At 52.2% G+C, this 24,436-nt stretch overlaps 1 protein-coding gene and 1 long non-coding RNA gene across 6 annotated transcripts in view; one reads left to right on the top strand and one right to left on the bottom strand.

Annotated features, from left to right (window-relative positions):
- STK10 (serine/threonine kinase 10) overlaps window positions 1-24,436 on the top strand; it is a 133,928-nt gene that overhangs the window by 74,593 nt on the left and 34,899 nt on the right. For 4 of the 5 annotated variants that reach the window (XM_047787213.1, XM_047787394.1, XM_047787139.1 and 1 more), the window contains exons 5-8: window positions 12,296-12,368; window positions 13,360-13,554; window positions 14,145-14,226; window positions 23,695-23,829. In XM_047787213.1, the coding sequence (XP_047643169.1) occupies window positions 12,296-12,368; window positions 13,360-13,554; window positions 14,145-14,226; window positions 23,695-23,829 (485 nt within the window). The remainder of the gene's footprint in view (window positions 1-12,295; window positions 12,369-13,359; window positions 13,555-14,144; window positions 14,227-23,694; window positions 23,830-24,436) is intronic. The other variant, XM_047787303.1, reaches the window with a different exon arrangement.
- On the bottom strand, window positions 22,149-23,619 carry LOC125131750 (uncharacterized). Its single transcript, XR_007136016.1, has 3 exons — window positions 23,324-23,619; window positions 22,555-22,645; window positions 22,149-22,312 (listed from the first exon to the last, which is right to left on the bottom strand). It is a non-coding gene; the product is annotated as an uncharacterized LOC125131750 (long non-coding RNA).

The following is a 24,436-nucleotide window of genomic DNA, read 5'->3' as shown; positions in this document are numbered from 1 at the left end:
GCTATCGGGATCAGCCTCTGCAGCAGGGGGGCGGCTCCCGCATCCCCTCAGCTCAGGCTCTGAAACTCTGAGAGGGTGAGGACCTGCCCCCGGTCACCGATCTGGCAAGGACAGAGCCAGGGCTCCCCCTGGGCCGCTGCTCACCTCCTGGGTGCTCCCATGTTGCCATGCTCACCTCCATGGTGCTTCGAGACGGGATCCCGGGGAGGGTAGGGCTGGGTCTCCCTAGAGGGATGCAAGACCAGTGGGTTCTCAGATTTAGCACCTAAAGCCCCTGGAGGGCTCCTGACACTGAGACTGCTGGGTGCAGGCCCCTGGGTTTCTGTCTGGGGTGGGGCCTGAGGGTCTGCTTTTCTAACAAGCTTGCAGCTGAAGCTGCTGTGGTCCAGGGGACCACACTTTTGAGAACCACCGTTCTAACCCCTCACTAACCAAAGGCTGATCGGTGGCAGCATCAGCATGACCTGGGAGCTTGTTAGAAATACTCTGTTTTTGGGAATTCCCATCAGGGCGCAGTGGAAACAAATCCGACTAGTACCCTTGAGGATTCAGGTTCGATCCCTGGCCTCGCTCGGTGGGTTAAAAGATCCTGCGTGCGTCGCTGTGGCTGTGATGTAGGCTGGTAGCTGTAGCTCCTATTCAGCCCCTAGCCTGGGAACTTCTAGATGGTGTGGCTGCAGCCCTAAAAAGCAAAAAATAAGGCAAAAAAAAAAAGAAATAGTCTGTTGTCTAGAGGGCCAGAGGGCAGAGAAGTTCCTTCCTGAAATGAGCAGTATGAGGTGGTTGCTTTTCTTTCTTCTTTCCTTCCTTCTTCTCTTTCTTTTCTTTCTCCCTTCTTCTCTCCCTCCCTCCCTCCTTCTCTCCCTCCCTTCTTTCTTTCTTTTTCTAATAATTACCTTATTTTGTTTTATTACTATTTTTTCTTTTTTTGGCCTCCCCAAGGCACATGGAATTCCTGGATCAGGGATAAGATACAAGCCACAGCTGCAGCCTATGCTGCAGCCGTGGCAGTGCCAGGGATGGAACCTGCATCCTGGTGCGGTAGAGACGCTGCCGATCCTGTTGCGCCACCAGCGGGAACTCCTTTTTTTTTTTTTTTTAATAGAGATAATTTTTATTTGGGGCAAAATACGGACTTAAGCCTGGGGGACAGCATCTCAAGTAACCCCGAGAAAACTTGCTCCTAGGATGAAGTGGTTTCTCATATCAGGCATGAGCAAGGCCACGCCCAGTTAAAGTTCCTGAAGACAGAAGCCCTGATGCATGCATGGCCTGTGACCCCCTGGGTCAGCTTCTATCCCCCTATGGCTGTTCTTCCTGCTGTTTCTTTAGCTGGAGAGGTTAAGAGCATACACCTTGGAGCTGGAGAGACCCGGGTTCAAACCCCAAGTCTGCCCCTAGCTCTGTGACCTTGGCTATATCACCTAACCTTGCGGCTTGTGATTTTCTCATCTGTATAACGGAGGTGATAAGAAAGCTCTCAGAGGGTTGTGAGGCTGGTTACACGAAGATATATATAGAAAGAGTAAGCGCTCTGGAAAGCCCCTCTATAATTATGATTATTTCATGAAGTGTCTGGTACGTGTGGAGCCCCGTCCTGTGCTGGGCTCTGGGGACAGCAGAAGAACAGAGAGCCCAGGCCTCCTTCTGCAGAGTTCTCAAGGCTGTGGGGACACAGGGGAGCATCAGGGCTGGAGAGGGTACAGGGAGGGACAGCCCGTTCCCCTGCCTGGGTCTGGGGGCTGGGGGTTTTAGAAGAGCCTTTGGTGAATGGATACCTTGAGCTGAAAGGTGGCTGGGTATTTGCCAAGTCAGTCAGGTTGGGCAGGTCCAGAAGAGGGAGGCTTGTGAAGTGAGACACAGAAGGGTGTCTTGGGGGGATTGATAATAAAAATAACAACACGTATGTCTTGGGTTTATAAAGTACCTCTCTAGATACCAGCATTAGACAGGGCACTTTCTAATTGTCATCTCATTTAATCAGCACTCCCGGGGATGCTTGGGGAGAGGAGGGCATGTACTCATCAGAGGTGAGGATGCTGAGGCCTGACATGCCTGAGGTTGGACCACAAAGGGGGAGAAGCATCAGGGTTTGGACTTGGGTCTCCTGCACGCCAGCTGCCAGGGGACTGGACTCTCAGCTTAGGGTGGAAGGAGGTGGCTGGGGAGGGTCCAGGTCAGGGAGAATCTGGGGACAGAGTCATCTTGTGGGCTCTGGGGATTTCAAGGCCAACCTTGGCTTGCCCTTCAAGAGCTTATCAAATGGAGGAGGAGGCAGGACGCAGCCTGGGCAGGGTCAAGGCAGGAAGCCCCAGCAGGAGACGGGGGGGCAGGGGGGGGGGCGGGCAGCGGGGGGCAGGAAGGTCCCAGCAGCCTCGGGCTGAGACCTCCCCAGTGGGGGGGGTCTCATTTCCCATGCTGACTGCCCCCACACTCCCTCAATCTGGAGGGTGCTGAGGTGCTGAGCAGACTCCAGAATCCCACTGGGAACCCAGCAGAGGTGGGACGGAAGCAGATGGGGGCATCAGCTTTCCAAATGACTTGGCAGATGCAGTTGAGAAAACCAGGAAGCCAATTAAGGAGGAGGAAAAGTTCAGAGAGAGCTGAATGTGCGAGGATTTACACAATTACTGCTGGGCCCTGGGGGCCGCCGCATGGACGCCTGCTGAGGCCCAATATTCTGTTTTGGAAAATCTTCCTTCCCTCTGGGACCTGGAATCTGCAGCCCTGAGAAGCAGTGGAAGAGGCCTGGGAGACGGGGTGGCAGTCCGTCTGCCTCTTCCTAGGTCCCTGGGACCGTCTGGGGACCCTAGAGGCACCCTCACTGCCCTGAATGGCCTTAGGCAACTCAGAGCTGCATAGGAGAATTGCTTCACAACTCTCTCTCCCCATCAGGGGCGTCACCTCACTGGGGACACTATTTGTGCTTCTCAACAGAGTGGGAATAAATGGGAAGCAGCCCAGTGAACTGAGCAAAGCGTGGGCCCTAGACACAGTCAGGCCTGCCTCAGATCCTGGCTCTGCCACTTCCGAGCTGGACAAATACGTTCAGCCATTCAGGCCTCAGTCTTTTCATCTGTACAGTGGGTGTCACAACAGAACTTCCTCACGGAACTGTGACCAGTGGGCTGAAGTATACAAAGTACTGTCACAGGGAGGCTCAGGGGCCTGGCCCTCTCTGCTCGTGGGCATTTTGCGTCTTCCCTATGTTAAATGTTTACTTCTAAGATTTCACACCTCCTTTGAGATTCATTTGATAGTTGCCAAGCCAAGCACAGGGTCCAGCTCTGGGTGGGTGTGAGCCGGTTCCCCGGGGCTGGTGGGAATCCACTGGTGCAGACGGAGAAAGGAAGAGTGTCCGCTGCCTGAGACAGTTGGGATATAACGTGGGGTGAGGACTCCAAGTTCCAAAGATCTGTGTTCTTGTCCTGGATCTGCCCTTGGCCTTGGGTGAGTCCCCTCATCCTTTTGAGCCGTAGTTTCCGCAAACAGAGCAGGCTCATAGTTTTTACCTTGCGGAACTGGTACCACGATTTAAAGAGACCATGTATGCAAAGCATCTAGAAGTGCATCAGAGAGACCCGGCCGGCAAATGCTGAATTTTTTTCCTGCGCTGAGGAATGTCTCAAATCAGCTGTCATGAGAAGGAATGTCCCCCATTCTCCAAAGGACCTGTGTTCCCCTCCCCAGAGGTACTTCTCTGAAGATGGGAGATGAATCTCACAACTTTTGGAGTCTTTCAAGTTCCAAGCAGAGGTCTGCAGTGGCCTGAAAATCATAATGTCTAGGACAGAGCCTGGCACCTGGTAGGTGCTCAGTAAACAGTAGCTTCCAGTATTGCCATTACATTATCAGTTCATTCTTCTGCCCGGTCCCTGATTCCCAAAGGCCCCCTGATGTTCGGGAGGTCTGGCAAAAAGGCCTGAGAATCACCTGCTTCTCACCCCTACCTGGACCCCAACCCAGAATTACGCTTTGTTACTGGCAGGCTGCGGTCCTTGTTCTTTCACTGTGGCTGCCAGGTACTGAGCCAGTGTTTGAGAGGTAACTCATTTAATCCTCATAGACCATTGATAACATTTTACAGGAGAGGGATTTGGCACCTGAAGAGGTTAATTAACTTACCCAAGGTCACATAGCTAATAAGAAGAACAGTGGGTTTAGACCAGGGCATCTGGCTCCAGAGCCCACATACTTAACCACTATCTTCTTTAGACTCTCTTGGTGGCAGATGGTAAAAGCTGGTCTTGTGTGACTTAAAGCAGATAGGAGAATGTATGATTATGGTGTGAAACTGTGTTGGGGAAGACATGCAGCTGGATGTGGAGATCAGTCGGGCGCTGGAAAACGGTGCTGCCGAGACTGTCTCTGCTCTCTGTTTTCTGTGCATGTTGGTTAGGCTCTCAGTGCAGCTCCTCACACACAGCTTCTGGATGGGTTTAGTTTTACTTTGCCCACCATCACCCCTGCAATATGAACTGAATCGCACTATTTCAGGTCCCCAGTCAATAATCCCAGTGAAGGGCTCTGATTGGCCCAGCTTGGCTCAGGTGGAGATCCCTAGACCAATCAAGGAGGTCCAGTAAGGAAGGCTTCTCTGATTGGCCCAGCTTGTAGTCAGTGTCTGAGAATGGGGGCGGGATCATTGGACAGCGTGGTGGGGGTGGGCAAGATGGTTTTCCAGAAGGAAAAGGTGTGGACACGCCAGAAAAAGAAATTGCTGTTCACCGTTGACTAGCACAGCCTGTTGGAGTAACAGAGACACAGAAGAGGGAGTGAGTGAGGCAGAAGTGGGTGGAAGCAAGAACATGATTGAGCTTAAGAGAGAGAAAAGACCAGTAAAATGCAAGGTTATGGGGAGAGGGGAGAGTTGATGAAGGCAGTGCTTGTGGGAGACTGGAGACGAGGGGGATGGATGGGAAAACGAAGGCTGCCTGAGTGGTCACATGCCTCTGGTTGCCTGAAAAAACAAAAGAAGAGCAGTTCCTTCAGTCTCACAATTGGCTACATCGCATGAGCCCCAGTTAATAGATGAGGAAACCGAGCCACCGAAACCTGAAGGAGGTTGTCTCAGAATCTTCTCGTTTCCCTGTGTGGTACCGTTTCCATGACACTCCTGGGAAGGCAGCTCTCCTGGGAAGTAGGAGGTCACTTGGGTGACTGGTGGAAGCTTCCCTCTTGGGAGCCCAGGCTGCGGCTGCAGTAACCCAGAGAAAGGAGCCCCTGGGATTCCAGGGCTGGGGGATGGGAGCCTTGGATTCACCCCCTGACCCTCCCCCCAAGCCCTCTAGAGAGGGATCACTTTTCTGTCTGCACCATGAGGGCCTTAGCTGGCATTTTGGGTGGGACAGGTTTGCCATGTAAGGAGGCATCTCTGGGTCTTTCTCACAAAATGGCAGTAGCACTGTCTTTCTCTGTGGTGACCAGGCCACCTCCGATCATTTCCGAACCCTTCCTGGGACACACAGCACCAGCCCTGGTTGAGGCCCTCCTGGAAGCTTTTCCGTCCTGACTAACCTGGACTGTAGACTCCCCGGCCGGTCCTTGGGCGGAGGGTCCAGGAGCAAAGGATTGTTGGATAGTGGTTTGCCTTTAATTGGCCTGGCACTGGATGGGAAAGGGCTCCTCTTTATCTTGGATTCTTTCAGTTGCTTACATTTAAGGGACAGGTGATAGATTCTCTCTCTCTCTCACTTTTTTTTTTGGGGGGGTCTTTTTAGGGCTGTACCTGAGGCACATGGAAGTTCCTGGAGCTAGAGGTCAAGTTGGAGCTGCACCTGAGGTCTATGCCACAGCCACAGCAATGCTGGATCTGAGCCACATCTGCTACCTGCACCACAACTCATGGCAGCACCAGATCCTTAACCCACTGAGTGAGGCCAGGGATTGAACCCACGTCCTTGTGGATTCTAGTCGGGTTCATTACTGCCAAGCCACAATGTGAACTCCTAAAAGATTCTCTTATATGTCTTCATACATTCTAAGTTCACTGCGTGTGTGTATAGTATAGAATGCATTTTGCGCTGTGTATCTAATTTTCTCATGTGCCTTTTATTCATGTGTAGAAAGATATGTACAGTGGTATTCAGTGCAATAATACTTGTAACAGCAAGAAATCAGAAATGATCCAATTTACTCCAGTAGAGAATTACTCAAAATAAATTATGGTACTGTCTGGGAGTTCCCTTCGTGGCTCAGTGGTTAATGAACCGACTAGGATCCACGAGGCATGGGTTTGGTCCCTGGCCTGGCTCAGTGGTTAAGGATCAGGCATTGCTGTGAGCTGTGGCGTAGGTTGCAGATAGGGCTCAGATCCTGAGTTGCTGTGGCTGTGGTGTAGGCTGGCAGCTGTAGCTCTGATTCAACCCCTAGTCTGGGAACTTACATATGCCTTGGGTATGGCCCTAAAAAATAAATAAATAATGGCACTGTCACACAATGGAATCTTCCTTAGCAATTGAACTTGCAGGAGTTCCCATTGTGGTTCAGCAGTTAATGAACCCGACTAGCATCTGTGAAGACGTGGGTTCGATCCCTGGCCTCCTTCAGTGGGTTAAGGATCCGGTGTTGCTGTGAGCCGAGGTGTAGGTTGCAGACGTGACTTGGATCTGGCGTTGCTGTGGCTGTGGCATAGGCCAGCAGCTGTAGCTCGGATTAGACCCCTAGCCTGGGAACCTCCACATGCTGCGGGGGGTGGCCCTAAAAACCAAAAAAAAAAAAAAAGAAAGAAAGAAAGAAAGAAAAGAAAATTAAGTTGCAGAAAATATATAATCTCTGGTGAAGATATATATATATATGTGTGTGTGTATATATATATACATACACATACTGTGAAGGAAAGAAAACAAGTTTCAAAATAGTATTTTTAATCTGATTTCGTTTTTAAAAGCAGCAAGTATCCTAAAAATGATCTATATTGATCATTTAAATATATTTTTATTTACATATATAATTTTTATTCATAGAATTACATTTGGAGCTCTGTGCAACACACTCATAAGAGGTTATCTTTGCCAGGATTAGGGAGGCTTTTTATTTCTGTAAATGTTTGAATTTTTGATGAACAGCATTGCCTTGGTGATAAGAAAAATATATAAATGAATGAGTACAGTTATTAGACAGTTAGAAATAAGACTTATAAAGAAGGAAACGAGTTCTCACTCACTGTGATGCCAGGTGTTAAGGATCTGACTGCAGCGGTTTGGGTTGCTGCGGAAGCGAGGGTTTGATCCCTGGCCCCATGTAGTAGGTTAAGGATCTGGCGTTGCCATAGCTGCAGCTTGGATTTGATCCCTGGCCTGTGAAGTTCCATAAGCTGTGGGTGTGGCCAAAAAAAAAAAAAAAAAGAAAGAAAGAAAAAAATGAAAGTCCCTTCTAATCTTGCCAGAATGTACCACTGTGGGCCTCCTTCCAGCCTTTTTTCTGTGCTTAGAAAGATGGGACCAGAGGATGGCAAACAACACAGACTTCGTGTCGCATCTGTCCTCAGAGCCTAGTGACTCTTGGCAAGTTACTGAATCTTTCTAAACTTCATTGTCCTTATCTGCAGAATGGGGGTGATCATTGTCCCTGCCTCAGGGGTCATAGATGTAAATGATATGCATAGGAATAGATATGCTGATGAGATGCAAAATGACATGCGTAAGCCTCTTGACATAGTGCTGTATACCTGATAAGTTCTCAGTAAATATTGGTTTTTATTAGAGCAACTTATTTTTTTTTTAAAGTTGTGGTTGTAGGATGTATATGGATAGTTGACCAATCAGCTTTAAAAAAAAAATGGGATACTATCAGAACCTTTTCCCCATATCCTTAAGTATTCTTCAGAAACATGAATGTTTAATGTTTTTCTTGCATTCCATCACATGCACAAACCATAATTTACTATGAAACCCCCAAAGTTGGATAGTTAGACCTCTTGTGAGGTTTCTCATATTATGCTCTAATAAGTCTAGTGACAGGCACACTTGTTCATGGGTCCGTCTGCAATCACGCCTTTAAGAGGGATTCACAGAAGCAGGATTGTTGGGTGTGTGCAACGTTTCGGGTAGTGTTGATACCAGCGTCCAGTGTGCCCTTCCTGCTGGATGCACCAGTTTACACCCCCACCCCCTGCCCCAGCTGAGTGTGAAGTTCTCTCACCACATCCTGGACCCCAGGGGATTTTATTTAAGAAAAAACAAAAACAAAGTCCCACCACCCCCCATCAAACTTTGCCATATACATTTCAGCTTATCGAACCATAAAAGGGCTGTATGCTCTCCATCAAAAACGTTTTCTAGGAGGAGTTCCTGTCCTGGCTCAGTGGTTATAACGAATCTGACTAGTATCCATACGGATGTGTGTTCAATCCCTGGCCTCGCTCAGCGGGTTAAAGATCCAGCATTGTTGTGAGCTGCGGTGTAGTTTGGAGACATGGCTCAGATCCCGTGTTGCTGTGGCTGTGGTATAGGCCGGCGGCCACAGCTCCTATTGGACCCCTTGCCTGGGAACCTCCATGTGCCGAGGGTGCGGCTGTAAAAAGAAATGTCAAAAAAGCTACAATTGGAATTCATACTGTGCATGTTTGCCAGCCCTGCCGCGGGGACAGCGTATTATGGACAAAATTCCAAGTTAGTATGCACACGGCAAGCTCGTTTTTTTAAGAGCTGCATATTACCTCATGGTTGGGGTGAGCCCAAATTTATAGAACTGTCCCCAACCAGGCTCCAACCTGGGTTCTTTCCGATTTTCCACTCTTGAATAATGCTTTCAGGAGCTTCCGTGTATGTGAGAAATCTGGTTTGGGGGCATCTGCTTCCAGAGGGAGAACTGTCGTCAAACATGTTTTTTAGGCGTTCCCATCATGGCTCAGTGGTTAATGGACCTGACTGGGATCCATGAGGATGCAGGTTCAATCCCTGGCCTCGCTCAGTGGGTTAAGAATTCGGCCTTGCTGTGAGCTGCGGTGTAGGTCGCAGACGGCGGCTTGGATCTGGTGTGGCTGCGGCTCTGGTGTAGGCTGGCAGCTGTAGCTCTGTTTCGACTCCTAGCCTGGGAACCTCCATGTGCTGCAGGTACAAGCATAAATAGACAAAACAAACAAACAAAAACATGTTCCTTAAAACCCAGGCTTGGCATTTTTTCCTGTCCATGCACTTGTTCCGTTGCTCATTTGATTGGCCTGCTAAGTCCTTCACGTGGCAGATGTGATGCTGGGATACAGCTCTGGACAAAGCAGCCAAGATCTCTTTCCTTGTGGAAATGATAGTTTACGGAGTCCCCACCACCTGCTGCCCTTGTCCTGATTCTCCTTGTAAAGGAGGAGAAGGGGAGGGAGGAATGTTTTCAATGGGAGATTCAGCCCGAAGAAAATCCCCTTTGAGGAGTTTCCATTGTGGCTTAGCCCGTTAAGAACTCAACTAGTATCCATGAACATGTGGGTTTGATCCCTGGCCTCTATCAGTGTATTAAGTATCTGGTGTTGGCTGTGGCTGTGGTGTAGACCTGCAGCTGCAGCTCTGCGATTTGACCCCTAGCCTGGGAACCTCCGTGTGCCACAGGTTTGGCCCCCCCCCCCAAAAAAAAGAAAAAAGAAAAAAAGAAAATGCTTTCGAATCGGCAAAGGGTGGGCAGCTACCTCTCAGGGGACACAGCTTATAAACGCCATTCAGGGACCACATGGCAGGGGCCACCCCTGCTCAGGGATGCCCGGATGTTCCAGGTTCCAGGGCTGCAGGGAGGGGCTGCCCCGCCCTCCTGGCCCAGCCCCAGAAGAGGAAGTAGCAGCCACCCAAAAGCTGGCAGGCCCTTGCTTCAGGGAGGGCCCTGGGGACCAACTGTGTGTCATTTTGAAACTTGGTGGTTTCTGCTTTTCCCCTCCCTTCTCCGGAAGGGGCCAGAGGGCACTGTGGTGGCGGAATGGCCAGATCCAGCCTCCCTCCTAGAAGTCTCAGCCTGGGTCTCAGAGGCTATTAGTCTCCTGTGAAGATTTCCTGGCTCGGTGTGCCAGGCATTGTCGGGTTTGCAGGGGAGCCAGGCCCACGTGGGCCTGGCAGGAAGGAGGTGAGCCAGGTCCCCCATTCTTGCCCAGGAGCCCAGAAGGCTGGTAACTTACTCAGGCCACCCAGGCAGTCAGCAGCAGAGCCCAGCCACTCACCTGGCTTTCCTGGATTTTACCTCTCGCCCTGCAGGAGCTGCTGCTCCCACCCTGCAAGGCCACACTCCCCACCCGCAAGAGCCAGCCTGTCCCAGGAACCCTGTCATCAGCTGACAGAGTGGCTCTTGTCTGGTTTGCACGGACCGAGGCTCAGAGACTGGGGTTCCTGACCACTCCCAGCAGGGGGTCTCAGCACAGCTTCCTCCTTATTTCAGCCTCAGGATCTCAAGGGCGCCAGCTCAGGTCCTGCGTAGATAATTCGAGCCTTTACCGAGAGCCGGGCTTGGAGCTGTGTGCTTTATGTGTGACACTGAATCCCCATGCCACCCTACAAAGTAGTTCTCCAGGCGCAGCATCCCTGTGCGACAGGCAGGGAAATTGAGGGGCAGAGGTTTGGTGCCAATCCTGACCCCGCCTGGCTCCCCCCTCCCCTCGCCCCGATGCAGATCCACCCGCTTCCAGCCGAGCTGCTCTGCCCCTCCTGGGCCCTCCAGCCAGCTTGTTTCCTCTGCCTGGAAATATCTTCCCCTAGACCTTGACCTCCTGTCTAAAACAGCCATCCACCCACCCAGCACTCTGTCCTTTTGTCCTGCCTTAGCCCTGCGTGGCCCTTCTCATCGCCAGGAATCACGTGCTGTCAGGGCCTGTTCCCACCCCCAGAACAAGCCCACAAGGGTGAGGACTTTGGGTCCTCTCTGTGCCTGAAACAGTGCCTGGCACAGAATACTTGGTCAGTGAGGGAGTTCTCCTGTAGTGCAGTGTGCGAAGGGTCCGGCATTGTCGTTGCTGTGGCGCAAGTTCGATCCTTGGCCCTGGGAATTTCTGCATGCTGTGGTGTGGCCAAAAAAAAAAATGGAGTAAAATACTTCAAAACTTTAATGGCTACAAAAGATTCCATCATAAGTGTGTGCATCACACTCTTCAGTTGGTCACACTCTATTTTCTTACTTCTAATTACCTAGTTCATCTTGCTCTGTGTGTATATATTTGATCTGCCATCCTAAATCCTTCTTGGAAAAGAGAGGATATATTATATATTACATATAAGAAGTTATAAATCACTCCCCAAGCAATTATGGTCATTTTATTTTATTTTTTTGTCTTTTTTGGCTTTTCAGGGCCACACCTGCGGCATATAGAGGTTCCCAGGCTAGGGGACGAATCAGAGCTGTAGCCTCCGGCCTACACCAGAGCCACAGCAACGCGGGATCCGAGCCACGTCTGCAACCTACACCACAGCTCACGGCAACACCAGATCCTTAACCCACTGAGCAAGGCCGGGAATCAAACCCGAAACCTCATGGTTCCTAGTCGGATTCGTTTCTGTTGCGCCACGATGGGAACTCCAATTATGGTCATTTAAATTTGTCTTTATTGTAATGGCATTTCAATGAACAACTTTATACATATGTACATATATATATATTAATATATGTATAATTCTCATACATTACACACACACACACACACATACATTTATATTTTTGCCACGCCTGTGGGCAAGCAGAAGTACCCAGGCCAGGGATCAAACCTTAGCCACAGCAGTGATGACAAATCCTTAACTTCCAGGCTGCCAGGGAATTCAGTGCATATTTTTTTAAATATATATTTAAGATTATTTCATTAAGGCTGATTCCTAGATGTAGGTATTTTTACAGTTCTTACTTTTTCTCACCAAGCTGCTTTTCTTGGCTCTTCACTTTATATTCTCATTAGCAAATAGGAAAGTGCATGTCTGAATACACTCTTAAAGTGGTGAATATATATATATTTTTTTGTCTGCACCCACAGCATATGGAGTTTCCCAGGCTAGGGGTTGAATTGGAGCTGCAGCTGCTGGCCTACACTACAGCCACAGCAACTTGGGATCTGAGCCGAGTCTGTGACCCACACCACAGCTCCCAGCAACGCTGGATCTTTAACCCACTGAGCGAGGCCAGGGATCGAACCCGCATCCTCATGGATGCTAGTGGGGTTCATTAACCGCTGAGCCATGACGGGAACTCCGGTAAATATTATTTTTTAATGATCAGTAATTGCTAAGTAGAAAATGGTATCTGGTAGTTGATTTGAAACCTGAACCTCTGAGTCCACACCCCGGGGCTGTGGGTGGAGGAATGTCCCTCAAATACTCTATCTGAGATTCCTGTCTTGCAGCTGACTTTGGTGTGTCTGCCAAGAATCTGAAAACTCTGCAGAAACGAGATTCCTTCATAGGAACGCCTTACTGGTGAGTCGTGGAGCTTCTGGGAATGGAATGGTGGCCAGAACTTCCACCTCCAACTCCCCACGGTGACCTCTGGCTGGTCTGGAGGAGAGAGGACAGGAGGCAGGGGCTTCCGTGTCAGCCTGCCGGGTCTGAGTCCAGAGGCCCCCTGACTAGTTGCTGAGACCTCGGCCCCGTTGCTCAGCCTGGGCTTGTGTGCCTCAGTTTATTCATCTGTAAAATCCGGGGTACAGCTGCGCTCACGTGATGGATTATTGTGAGGCTTCAATGGGCTGATGCATATAGAAAATGCCCCATCAATAATGGCTGAGCTCACACCTCCAAAAAAGTGTTCTTGATTAATTCATGGGTTGTGTGCCAGGCACGGGGCTGGGGCCGTGAAAATGAACAGTCCAAGTTCAGCTCCTACCCTCCTGGGAGGTCTTCCCAGACTTCTCCAGTCCGTTGTGTTTTCTTCTTTTCCAAAACTATTACTTTTTTTTTTTTTTTAAAAAAAACCTCTTTCAGTTTCATATCTATCTACTTTCTGTTTTTCATCTGCACTAATTATTTCCCATTGTGGAGTTAGTCTCTTTTCTTGCTTGCTTATCGCTTACTCTTTCTTTCTCTCTCTGCCCTTTTTATTCCTCTTTGTCCCCATCTCTCCCATCCCTTCTTCTCTGTGCTGTCGTATTCTCTCCCCCTCCCCTTTTTCGGGGGTCCCTTCCCCACGGCCCCCACCCACCCCTTCCTTCCCCAGGACACTGTGTTCTGGATTGTTGCTGCCATCTTGTGGTAGGAATCAGGAACTGCCGCAAAACCTGACTGCGGAGCCGCTTGGAAGACCTGTGAAAACCATCCTAGGGAAGACAGTGGAATGGAAAGGAATGCAAATCATGATTTGAGAGGCTGCCAACAGCCTGATGTTGGCTTGAGCTGCTCCTTGACCCCGCGTCTCCAAGAAGCGCCTGTGCAGGCCAGGGTCTGAGCCTCTGTTGTCCCTTGGTTGGTTCAGGATGGCCCCTGAAGTGGTGATGTGTGAGACCATGAAGGACACCCCGTATGACTACAAAGCCGACATCTGGTCCCTGGGCATCACTCTGATCGAGATGGCCCAGATCGAGCCCCCGCACCACGAGCTCAACCCCATGCGGGTCCTGCTCAAGATCGCCAAGTCGGACCCTCCCACGCTGCTCACACCTTCTAAATGGTAGGCAGCCAGGGGCCTGCCGGACGGTGTTTGCTGGACGACCAGTGGACCCGGGACAGGGGACAGGCAGGGTGGGGGGAGGTGGGGGGCAGGGCTCTGCTGTCACTGCTGGGCCCCGCGTTTGGGACATGGCTGGGTCTGGGGGCCTGTAGGCCTTTTTGAGTCCCCTGGGCCCCTGTGGCTTTTTTGTTCCTCTGTGCTCTGGACATTGGCTTTCCACCAGAGTGGACCAGAAGCCGGATCCCACTGCAGGAATAAGAGCCCGCACAAACCCCGGCAGCCACATGGCACAAAACCCTGGAGTGGGACTGGGACTGGGGGCTTGAACCCCTGCCTGTTTCCTTGAGTGGTTTTGGCGAGTCTCTGCTCCTATGATTTCCATGTCCCCTCTTTCAGTGATGTCCCTGATGAGAAGGGTGTCTTGACGGCCCCGATGCCTCTGCCTTTAGCGGATCTAGGCGCCCTTTTGTCCTTTGAGGGGCGTGTTTGGGAAGCACGTGACTCCTGGAAGAGTGGTGTTTGTGATGTGGGGAGTTTTCTCGGCTCTTGCCCACTCCCAGCTTACTGCCGCCATCTGTCTGTCCTCCCAGGTCTGTGGAGTTCCGAGACTTCTTGAAGACGGCTCTGGATAAGAACCCAGAGACCCGGCCCAGCGCCGCACAGCTTTTGGAGGTGAGTGGTCCCCTTTCCTGGTGGCTGCCTGCCCTTCCTGTGAACACATCACCTGGGACCTGGAAGCTGGATGCGTCTTCCCCCAGCCCAGGCGGCATCGTGCATGGCTGTTCACTCATCCGCTGATGTTTCCTGTGCCAGCCCTGGTGCGGGGAGGGCCATGGTGAAGGGAGCCCCCATGGCCCTGTCCTTGTGGAGCTTCCATTCCAGTGGGGGAGACAGACGGCAGACAAGCAGACAGGGCATGTGGCAGGAGGGCTGTAGGGCTTGGAGCAAAAGAGGCATGGTGGATGGGGGCCTGGAAGGGCTTGCTCTCCTGTAAAGGATGGGCGCAGAGGGCTCTGTGTGCGCAGACACCTGGAGGAGGTGAGGCGCAAGGCAAGTGGTACTTGAGAGCCCGGGCAGAGGTCTTCAGCGGGAGCTCTCCTGGTGCGAGCCGGGAGAGCCAGAAGGCCGAGGCGCAGGGGCCGGGGCGAGGAGCGGGTTCGGAGATGAGATCGGAGCGGTACAGGGTCTGTCCACCCCCAGGTTACGTGATCCCCTAAGAGGACACGCGGGATGCAGCACAGAGTCATACCCACCACTGCGACTTAGCCCTGCAGAAGGACGCGGAGAAAAAGGCACCTGGGGGAACCCCGGGCAGGCGCTTCCAGTGGGGTCTCACGGGAGGTGCTGAGCTCCCCCAGCCATGTGTTGGGGTGACGTCTGGGCAGCACGGTGGAGAACTCAAGGACCAGGGTTGGGCTGGTGTCTGGCCACTGGGTGGCCTCTGCCTGGCCCGGGCCAGGTCCCAGGCTCTGGAAGGTCGGTGGGCGTTCCGCATGAACATGTCGTTTGCACAGTTTTAGGCAGAATCAGCCCCTCTTTTCATTTAATGGTGGGAACCCTCCCCAAGTCCAAGTTCCCAGTGAAAGGCTGACGGTGGAAGCAGGCCTTTCAAAGGGAAGAAGGGCCAGGTCATAGAGAGTCACGTGGGACCTTGAGAAGATAGGGGCTGTACCCTGGGTGCGATGGGGGCACCCCGAGGGTTTGGAGGAGGAGACTCCGTCTGCCTTACACTCGCAAGGGTCCCTCTGGCTGTTGGGTGTGGAATCTGGGAGACCAGCCGGGATGACGGCTGACTCAGGGAGCCCCTTAGCTGGCTGAACCACTTTAGGTGGGGAACTGGTGATGGTTTCCTCGGAGCTTTTTGAAAGATTGGAGGTAGCTCTGAGCCACCTTTCCCCAGGGCATCCGTGGCTGGCAGCCAGTGGGGCCAATGTGGGAGTGTTGGCAGCAGTGTTCAGAAAGCTGCACGTATCACCGGACTGGGCAATCTCTAGGTCTGCTGGTCACTGTCCCCATGCCACTGTCGGGAGAGGGAGAGGACGTGGGCCTGGGCGATGGGAAAGGGCTGCCCCTCCACGTCCTGTCCACTCTGGCACTTCCACCTGCGCGACAGCCTGTGACATATGGCGGGAGGAAAGGAGGCAGGCGCTCTGCCACGTGCTTGAGTCTTTCTTCATGTTCAGCCGCTTCTCCCAGGTGCCTCCTTACAGTGCGCAGGGCACTGGGGCTGTGGCCGGCACTCTGGGCTACGGGGCATCCCTCTGGGGTGTGCAGCACAGTGGCTTAAGTGTGTGGACTGGGATTGGGAAGCCCTGGGTTCAAATCCCAGCTCTGACACTTACTGGCTGTGCAACCCTGATTGAGTGGCTTAACCTCCCTGTGACCCTGATCTCACTGAAATGAGGAATAATAGCCAGCCGCCCTCCCCTTATAGGGTTGTCGTGAACGTAAATTAAGAAGATCCTATTATCTGCTTAGCTAAACTGTGAAGCTTGTGCTCAGTGAATGTTCGATGCATTGAACTGAATTATGAAAAAATGGAGGAGTTTCCGTTGTGGCTCAGCAGGTTAAGGACCTGACGTGGATTAAGGATCCAGCATTGCCTAAAGCTACACCGTAGGTCGCAGGTGGCTGCTCGAATCCTGTGTTGCTGTGGCTGTGGTTGCTGTGGCTGTGGTGTAGGCCACAGCTGCCGCTCTGATTTGACTGCTGTCCCGGGAACTTTCATATGCTGTAGGTGCGGCTGTAAAAAGAAAAAAAAGAAAAAAAAAAAAAAACAAAAAACGGAAAGAAGCCAAGATGCAGGATGGGGTCTGTCTGCTTGGAGGTCACGGTTATTCCTTGTGGATTTCTGCATTGTATTTGAAAGCACACATCTGGAGTTAAGAGGCCTCATTTTCTGGGTATTGTGGTGTCTGGAAGGGACTGGCCTGGGCCACCCAGTGGTGGGGGTGGGGTGAGGCTGCTGTCACTGTCAGATGCAAAAGCTCCAAGCTGCTTGGGGCCAATTGTTTCCTGTGAACAGGCGCCTCCTGGCCCAATACATCCGGCCTCCAGGACACGCAGTGGGGAAGACACCAGCTGCCCTCCATCCCCCCATTGCAGCCCGGGAGCCTCAGCCAGAGCCAGGAATTTCCGTTCCACTGTTGGAAAAAAAGCGTCCTGCCAGAGGATTCTTAGCTGAGACAGGAGGGTTGCAGAAAGGAGAGCTCCCTCCAGATAAATCAAGCTCCTTTCAGAGCTTCGGCTGCCGTCCGCTTTTTCCATGTGTCTCTTCATCTCCATGTCGGGGAGGACGGGGTGTTATTACCCCCTTAGGTGAGGACCCCAAGGCTCAGGGCGGGGAAGAGGCCTGCCCAGGTCACCAGGCTTTGAGTGGCCGGAGGTAGGCCCACATCTTGACTTGCAGGCGTCCCCTCTGGAGCTGGTCACCTCCTCACTTCAGCCCTCACACCCGCCTGCTGCCCACAGGTTCCTCCCAGCCCTCATCATTCCCCGCGTCCTTCACCTGACTGCTCACACCCCCTCGGGTTTATGATTCATTCATTCACTTGTGTGGATGTTCGCTGGGTCCCCCAGTGGTAACCCAGGCTCTGAAATCAGGGCCCCCTGCCTGGAATCCCACAGGTCCTCACTCTGAGCCTGTGTCCTCCTCTGTGGATGCAGGTCGTGCTCTCATCACAGATGTGTCTGAGTGGGTGCACTTCGGCTGGGTACCCATCTTCAGCATCACGGCAGTCACACGTCTAGTGCTCCGTACACACTGGTTGAAATTGCTCTCTCTCTTTTTTTTTTTTTTTCGCCTTTTCTAGGGCCGCTCTTGCGGCATATGGAGGTTCCCAGGCTAGGGGGTCGAATCGGAGCTGTAGCCACTGGCCTACACCAGAGCCACAGCAACGCGGGATCCGAGCCGCGTCTGTAACCTACACCACAGCTCATGGCAACGCCGGATCCTTAACCCACTGAGCAAGGCCGAGGACCGAACCCACAATTTCGTGGTTCCTAGTCGGATTCATTAACCACTGGGCCACGACGGGAACTCCTGAACTTGCCCTTAAACCCATCCTGCTCTGGTGCAGCGTTCTTGTCAAGGTCATCAGCACCTTCTGGACGTGGTGCTCAGCTCAGGCCTCAGTGGACCCAGCAGCCGCCGAGGGCGACTCTCATCCGCTTGCTGTCGGCGCCTGACGCCAGGTCTCCATGCCCCCTTGGTGTCCCTCCTTCTTGCTGGTCACCCCTCTGCCTCCTTCGCCTGCTCCTCTTCCTGCAGCTGATTGACGTGAAGCGAGCCTGGGCCTTCTCCTCCCTGTCCACTCGCCTCGACGAGCTCGTCCAGTTTGCCATGCCCCCCGCATTTCTGCCTGCAGTCAGATCGCCCTCGTCAGCCCCAGACTCTTGTGTCTGGCTCTTTCCCCTCTGCCCCCCCTTAGATGTCACTGGGCCTCTCAGACTTAATGCGTCCCCAACCAATGCCCCCGTCTCTCCCCAGATATGCTCTAGCGATGGCTTTCCTGTCTCAGTCCACGGCGCTGCCACTCTTCCACTGTCAGAACCCAGACCGCAGAGGCTCCCTTAATCCCTCTCTTTCCTGCACATTCCTACCAAGGATTCCTGTTATCCCCGCCTTCAGAACATTCCCAGAATCCAGCCACGTCTCACCACCTGCCCTGCAGCCAGAGGGAAAAGCATAAGCCAGCCCTGGACCTCCTGGCTCCAAAGCCCCGTGGCGGCTCCTATCTTACTCAGGGTGAAGTTCAGACTCTCAGGGACCTGCAAGGTCCTGCACCATTGCCCCCGTCCCCCAACCTTCAGACTGCTCTCCCTCTAGGCCCCTCATTCTTCCCCCTGCCACCCAGCCTCCTTGCTGCTCCTCAGACACTCCAGCCACACTCCTGCCTCAGGGCCTTTGCACTGGCTCTGTGCTGTGCCTGGGAATGCTCTTCCTCCACAGCCCCCCTGGCTGAACTGACGCTTTCTCTTCAAGTCCTTGCTCAAATGGCAGCTCCTCAGGGAGGCCTCTCCCAAGTACCCTATATTTTTAAAATGTTTACTTATTTACTTATTTAGTCTTTTTGCTATTTCTTTGGGCTGCTCCCGCGGCGTATGGAGGTTCCCAGGCTAGGGGTCTAATCGGAGCTGTAGCCACTGGTTTAAGCCAGAGCCACAGCAACTCGGGATCCGAGCCGCGTCTGCAACCTACACCACAGCTCACGGCAACGCCGGATCGTTAACCCACTGAGCAAGGGCAGGGACCGAACCCGCAACCTCATGGTTCCTAGTCGGATTCGTTAACTACTGCGCCACGACGAGAACTCCCTTAATGTTTATTTTTGAGTGTGCCCATGGCCTGTGGAAGTTGCCAGACCAGGGATCAGTCATGCGCCATAGCTGTAACCAGAGCCACAGCAGTAAAAATGGCAGATCCTTAACCCACTGAGCCACAAGGGAACTCCCAACTCTATTTAAAACTACAAACCTACTGTAGCCCCATATTCCTAATTCTTTCCCCTGCCTGCCCTACTTTTGATTTTTTGCATGGCACATAGCACTTACAGCATATAACTAGCTTGTTTATTAAGTATCTTGTTGTTCGCCCAGACTAACAGGTCAACTCCCAGAGGACAGCAGTCTTTGTTTTTTCCCTGAGTTGTCCCAATCATCCAGAACAGTGCCTGGTATGGAGAGGGTCTCCAACCAAGTATTTATTAAATACATTTACTTATTTTTACTTAACAGACTGTAATATACCCTTTTCTTTTCTAAATGTAGCAAATATTAACTAATTTAATTCTTATAATGACCTGTGAAATAGGTACTGTTTGGATCTCTGTCAAACAGATGATAAAGGAGTTCCCGTTGTGGCGCAGTGGTTAACAAATCCGACTAGGAACCATGAGGTTGCGGGTTCGGTCCCTGCCCTTGCTCAGTGGGTTAACGATCCGGCGTTGCCGTGAGCTGTGGTGTAGGTCGCAGACGCGGCTCGGATCCCGTGTTGCTGTGGCTCTGGCGTAGCCCGGCAGCTACAGCTCCGATTAGACCCCTAGCCTGGGAATCTCCATATGCCACAGGAGCGGCCCAAGAAATGGCAAAAAGACAAAAACAAACAAACAAACAAAAAAAACAGATGATAAAACTGAGGCACAGGAGTTTCTGTTGTGGCTCAGTAGTAACGAACCTGACTAGTATCCATGAGGACGCAGGTTTGATCCCTGGCCTTGCTCAGTGGGTTAAAGGATCCAGTGTTGCCACAAGCTGTGGTGTAGATTGAAGATGTGGCTCAGAGGGCATTGCTGCGGCTGTGGTGTAGACCAGCAGCTATAGCTCCAATTCCACCCCCAGCCTGGGAACTTCCATATGCTGCACCTGTGGCCCTAAAAAAAAAAAAAAGGGAAACTGAGGCACAGAGAGGTTAGGTAGCCTGCAGAAGGTCACACAGCATGTTAGCGATGGAGCTGATTTCTGATCCTGGTCGTCTGGTTTTTGACCCTGCCTCTCTGAAGGAAGGAAGGAGAGAAAGAAAGAGTGAAAGAGAAAGAGGGAGCAAGATGGAAGAACATTAAGAGGGAGAGAAGGAGCATTGAAGGAAAAATGCTGACACCTAAAACTTGAAAGCATTATTAGGCATTTTCTAAAGCCATTCTTGGAGTGTGCGACACCCCAGCTGACGGTTTCTAAGCACACGGAGGAAAACTAGGCCCAAGTTATTAGAAAGGATGAGTGTGTAGATGGCAGGAGAGGTCCTGGCCTGAGCGCAGGTGCCAGCTGGCAGGCTGCGTCGCATGGCTCTGTCGAATGTTGGAGCTCTCTGCAGAGATAGCACAGAACCGTGGTTCCCCTTCCTTAACGAGCAGATGGCTGAGTTTCCCTCTAATCTGGGCCTTCCATGGGGCTGCCTGAGCATCTTTCCAGCGACCCGTGTGCCCAGACCTGCAGGCGCACTGTGCACCGGCCGCTTGGGAGTGTCCCACACCCTCCTGTGCAGGAATTTGTCTCTAACGGGCCTTGGCAGCTTGGCGGTTAGGGAAATGTCTTTTCTAAACACATCCCCAGAGGTCACAGAACTGATGCCGTGGGAGGGGTGGCCTGTGCTTTGTGTCCCAGCGCGATTTACAAAACAGTGTCCTGGGCATAATCAGACAGAGGATGGCCTGCCCGCTGCCAGCCCCACTTGCCTGGGGATTCCAGGAGCTTGGCATCCAGGGGAACTGCCCTGTTCACCTTCCCCTCGGCCAGAGGCTTTCTTCCCCACCGCCCCCTCGGCTTCCTAAAGACCCTGGGGTGCTCAAGGGAGGCCATGGAGCAGATGTTCCTTTTAAAGAAAGCAAGGCTCCTGGCCAAGCTGAAGAGGCACTAACTTGGCCAGTATGTGATATGCACTGATGAAAACCTGGTATTTCCAGAAGCCTGGGTCTGCATTATTTGTTTCTGTTGCATCTGCTTCAGCAACTGCCGTGAAGTGTCCCCGTGGCTTCTTGCTCAAGTTCACGTGTGTGAGGTTGTGCAGTGTGAAGCGTGGGAAACTTTGGGGTCTGATTCTCACCCTTGCTTCTAAAAAGTTGCACTCTGTGGGGATGCTGGAGGGAGCGGGAGTGGCTGAGGCTGAGGCTGAGGAGGGCAGTGATGGTACAGGTGATGCAGATGACAGCTGCCATATTTTGAGCTCTTACTGTAATGCTTAGAGCAGCCATACGGTTATTCCCAGCATGTAGATGAGCAAACTGAGGCTCAGAGAGGTTGAGTGGCTTGCCCAAGTTGGTGGTGGAAGTGGGATTTTACCCCAGGCAGCCTAGCTCTCGAGTCTAAAGCCAGCAATCACACTGCTATGCTCTTCTGCCTCTTGCAATTAGTATATCCTATATTAATGCCTATCCAAGACTTTTTGGGAGTCCCATCCTGGCTTAGCAGAAACAAACCCAACTAGTGTCCATGAGGTTGCAGGTTTGATCCCTGGTCTTGCTCAGTGGGTTAAGGATCCAGCGTTGCCGTGAGCTGTGCTGTAGGTCGCAGACTCGGCTCGGATCCCGTGTGGCTGTGGTGTAGGCTGGCAGCTGCAGCTCCGATTCAACTCCTAGCCTGGGAACTTCCATATGCTGTGGATGTGGCCCTAGAAAGCAGGGGTAGGGTGGAGGGGAGGCTTTTTTGGAACCACATGGCAGCCAGAGCAAGATCCTTAAAGGATAACTGTTTATCTCACTGCTCTGCTGTAGCCTTTGTACTTGCTGCTCCCTTTGCCTGGAGTTCTCTGTGCCTGGATCTTTCCATGGCTGGCCCCTTCACGTCCCCAGGTCTCAGCCTGAATCTTCCATCTCAAGGAGGCTCCTCTGACCAAAGACCTAAGCGGACCCCTCACCCCCTAACCCAGGCCCACGTTGCTCCAGCCTTATGCTATCCCTTTCCCCAGCCTGAAAGCTAATCTTGTCATTTGGTTACATGCCCATTGTCTTTCCCGCTCCGCTGCGGTCCCCTGAGGCCAGGGACCTTGCCTGTCTGCCTGTTTGGCCTTATTCCGCACCTGGCACGTTGCTGGTCTCAACAGGTGGCTGAGTCGTGAATCAGCCAATGAATGAAGATGTGAGCGAGAAAGAAATGCCTTTCTTCACACCTTTATTGGTTTGGACTTCCCAGAGAAAGTCGGGCTGGCTTGGGACAGTCCGAGTGACAGGGCTCTTCGTAAGGAGTGAAGTGTATTACTTGCCGGTGTGCAAAGAAAGCTGCCCAAAATGAATAGGGTATTGGTCTCTAGCCTTCCACAAATGAACTGTTTTGAATGAACAAGCAGAGAAGAATGATTCGTCATGGACCCGTCAGTGCCTTCCTGTAAATTTCCAATCAATAAGCTCCAATTTAATGACCCCCTGCCGCCCCCGCCACGTGCCTTTCTAAGTGGCCCTGAGTGAGCGTGGGGAATTGAGGAATCCCACAGCCCTGTCCACACCCTCGTGCTCGGGTGAAGATGCTTAGTGACAGACGTGCAGCAGAGAGATATTCAAGCTGACTTACCATCTGCTGAGGCCTTCAAAGCTTTGATGTTTTCCAGGGTCCGTGAAAAAGCCCTCACTTTTTAAAAAAGATGTGACATTTCTGTAAACGCCTGGGAATAAAACACACACAACTTGGCCTCAAGATTTTGCAAACACACACGTCCACCTCGAGACAAGCGTGTTCATAGCAGCTTTGTGAATAGTTGCCAAAGAGGGGTGACGACACAGATGGCTCTCAGCAGCAGGGAGAGTCAACAAACTGTGACATCGTCATGCAGCAGAATACGGCCCAGGAATCACAACGGAGCGATTTACAGACATATGCGAGAAGGTGGGGGACTCTCACGGTCTCCACTCAACTCACGTCGAGTGAGGAAAGCGAACCGCAGAGACTGCGCACGCTGCGAAACTGTCCCGAGGACAGTAAAGAGCAGGCAGAACCAGTCTATTCTGCTGTGCGGCAGAGGAGAGGGGGCTTGACCGCAAGGGGGTATGGGGACCTTCCCGAGGTGATGGAAATATTCTGTGTTTTAAGCTGGTGGGGAGGTGACACCAGGTGCGAATATATAGAAAACAGTCCCTGAGCTTGATGATTTGTGAACTTTACCATGTGTGTGTCTATACGTGTGTGCATGTATAGCTATATGGCATATATTTTAAACCATATATTAAAACCCTTAAAAATGTAAATTACAGCAGAAATTAATACATTATAGACCAACTATACTTCAATACAATTTAAAAAAAGACTGCCCCCCCAATGTACGTTAACAAACACACAAACAAACCTCCCGAGACACTGCTTCCACACCTGCTTCGGGCTAAGGACCTCCCCTGGCTGCCCTGAGTGCCCAGGGGACCCGTGACGTGGCGCGTTCATCCCTCCGGGTTTGGCCTTATCGTCTCCCCTTCATTACCTGTAGCTCAGAGAAGGAAAGGGACATGCCTGGTGTCACCCAGGGAAGATTCACCCTCTTCCCGCCACACACAGGACCTTCTGAGCTGCCTCGGGCTCTGCCTGACCCTGTTGGCCTGTTTCACCCGAGGATGCTGCTGGCCTTCTCTGCCTGGGGGCTCTCCTGCCTTGGCCTCGGCTGCCCCTCCTCCCCCCTCCCCCGGAGCTGTTCTAACCCAGCTGTCTTGCCCCCCCGCCCCACAGCATCCCTTTGTCAGCAGCGTCACCAGTAACAAGGCTCTGCGGGAGCTGGTGGCTGAGGCCAAGGCCGAAGTGATGGAGGAGATCGAAGACGGCCGGGATGAGGCAGAAGAGGAGGACGCGGTGGAGGCCGCCTCCGTAAGGCCTGGGGAGGGACGGGAGCCCTGCAGGCCTGGGGGTGGGGGGTGGGAGGGGGCCTGGGAGGCTCCGGGAGAATTCCCTTCTGTCTCTCCCCAGCTCAGAGGTCACTGGCTCCCACGCCACAGCTTACGTAAGACAGCATGTGGGCCGGGATGAGGCCGCAGGGCCGGTTGGTCAGAGTCTGTAAGTTTTCAGGGAAAAGCAGGAATGAGATTTTTCACATGAGATCTTGCAGTTTTTCCGAGTTGATCATTGACTCATTCTGCTTCCCAGGCTTTCCGCCTTGTGGCTTGCATACAAAATGAGGATTTTGTTTTGTTTTGTTTTGTTTTTTGCTTTTTAGGACTGCACCTGCAGCATCTGGAAGTTCCCAGGCTAGGGGTCAAATCGGAGCTACAGATGCCAGCCTGCATCACAGCCACAGCAACACAGGACCCGAACCACAGCTACGACATACACCATAGCTCATGGTAACGCCAGATCCCCGACCCACTAAGCGAGGCCAGGGATCGAACCCACATCCTCATGGATACTAGTTGGATTTGTTTCTGCTGAGCCACGAAGGGAACTCCCACAAAATGAGAATGTTTTGAGCACACTGTGG

The sequence above is a fragment of the Phacochoerus africanus genome, chromosome 1, assembly GCF_016906955.1.
Source record: "Phacochoerus africanus isolate WHEZ1 chromosome 1, ROS_Pafr_v1, whole genome shotgun sequence".
Lineage (NCBI taxonomy): Eukaryota > Metazoa > Chordata > Mammalia > Artiodactyla > Suidae > Phacochoerus > Phacochoerus africanus.
This window is presented reverse-complemented; position numbering and strand designations above follow the sequence as displayed.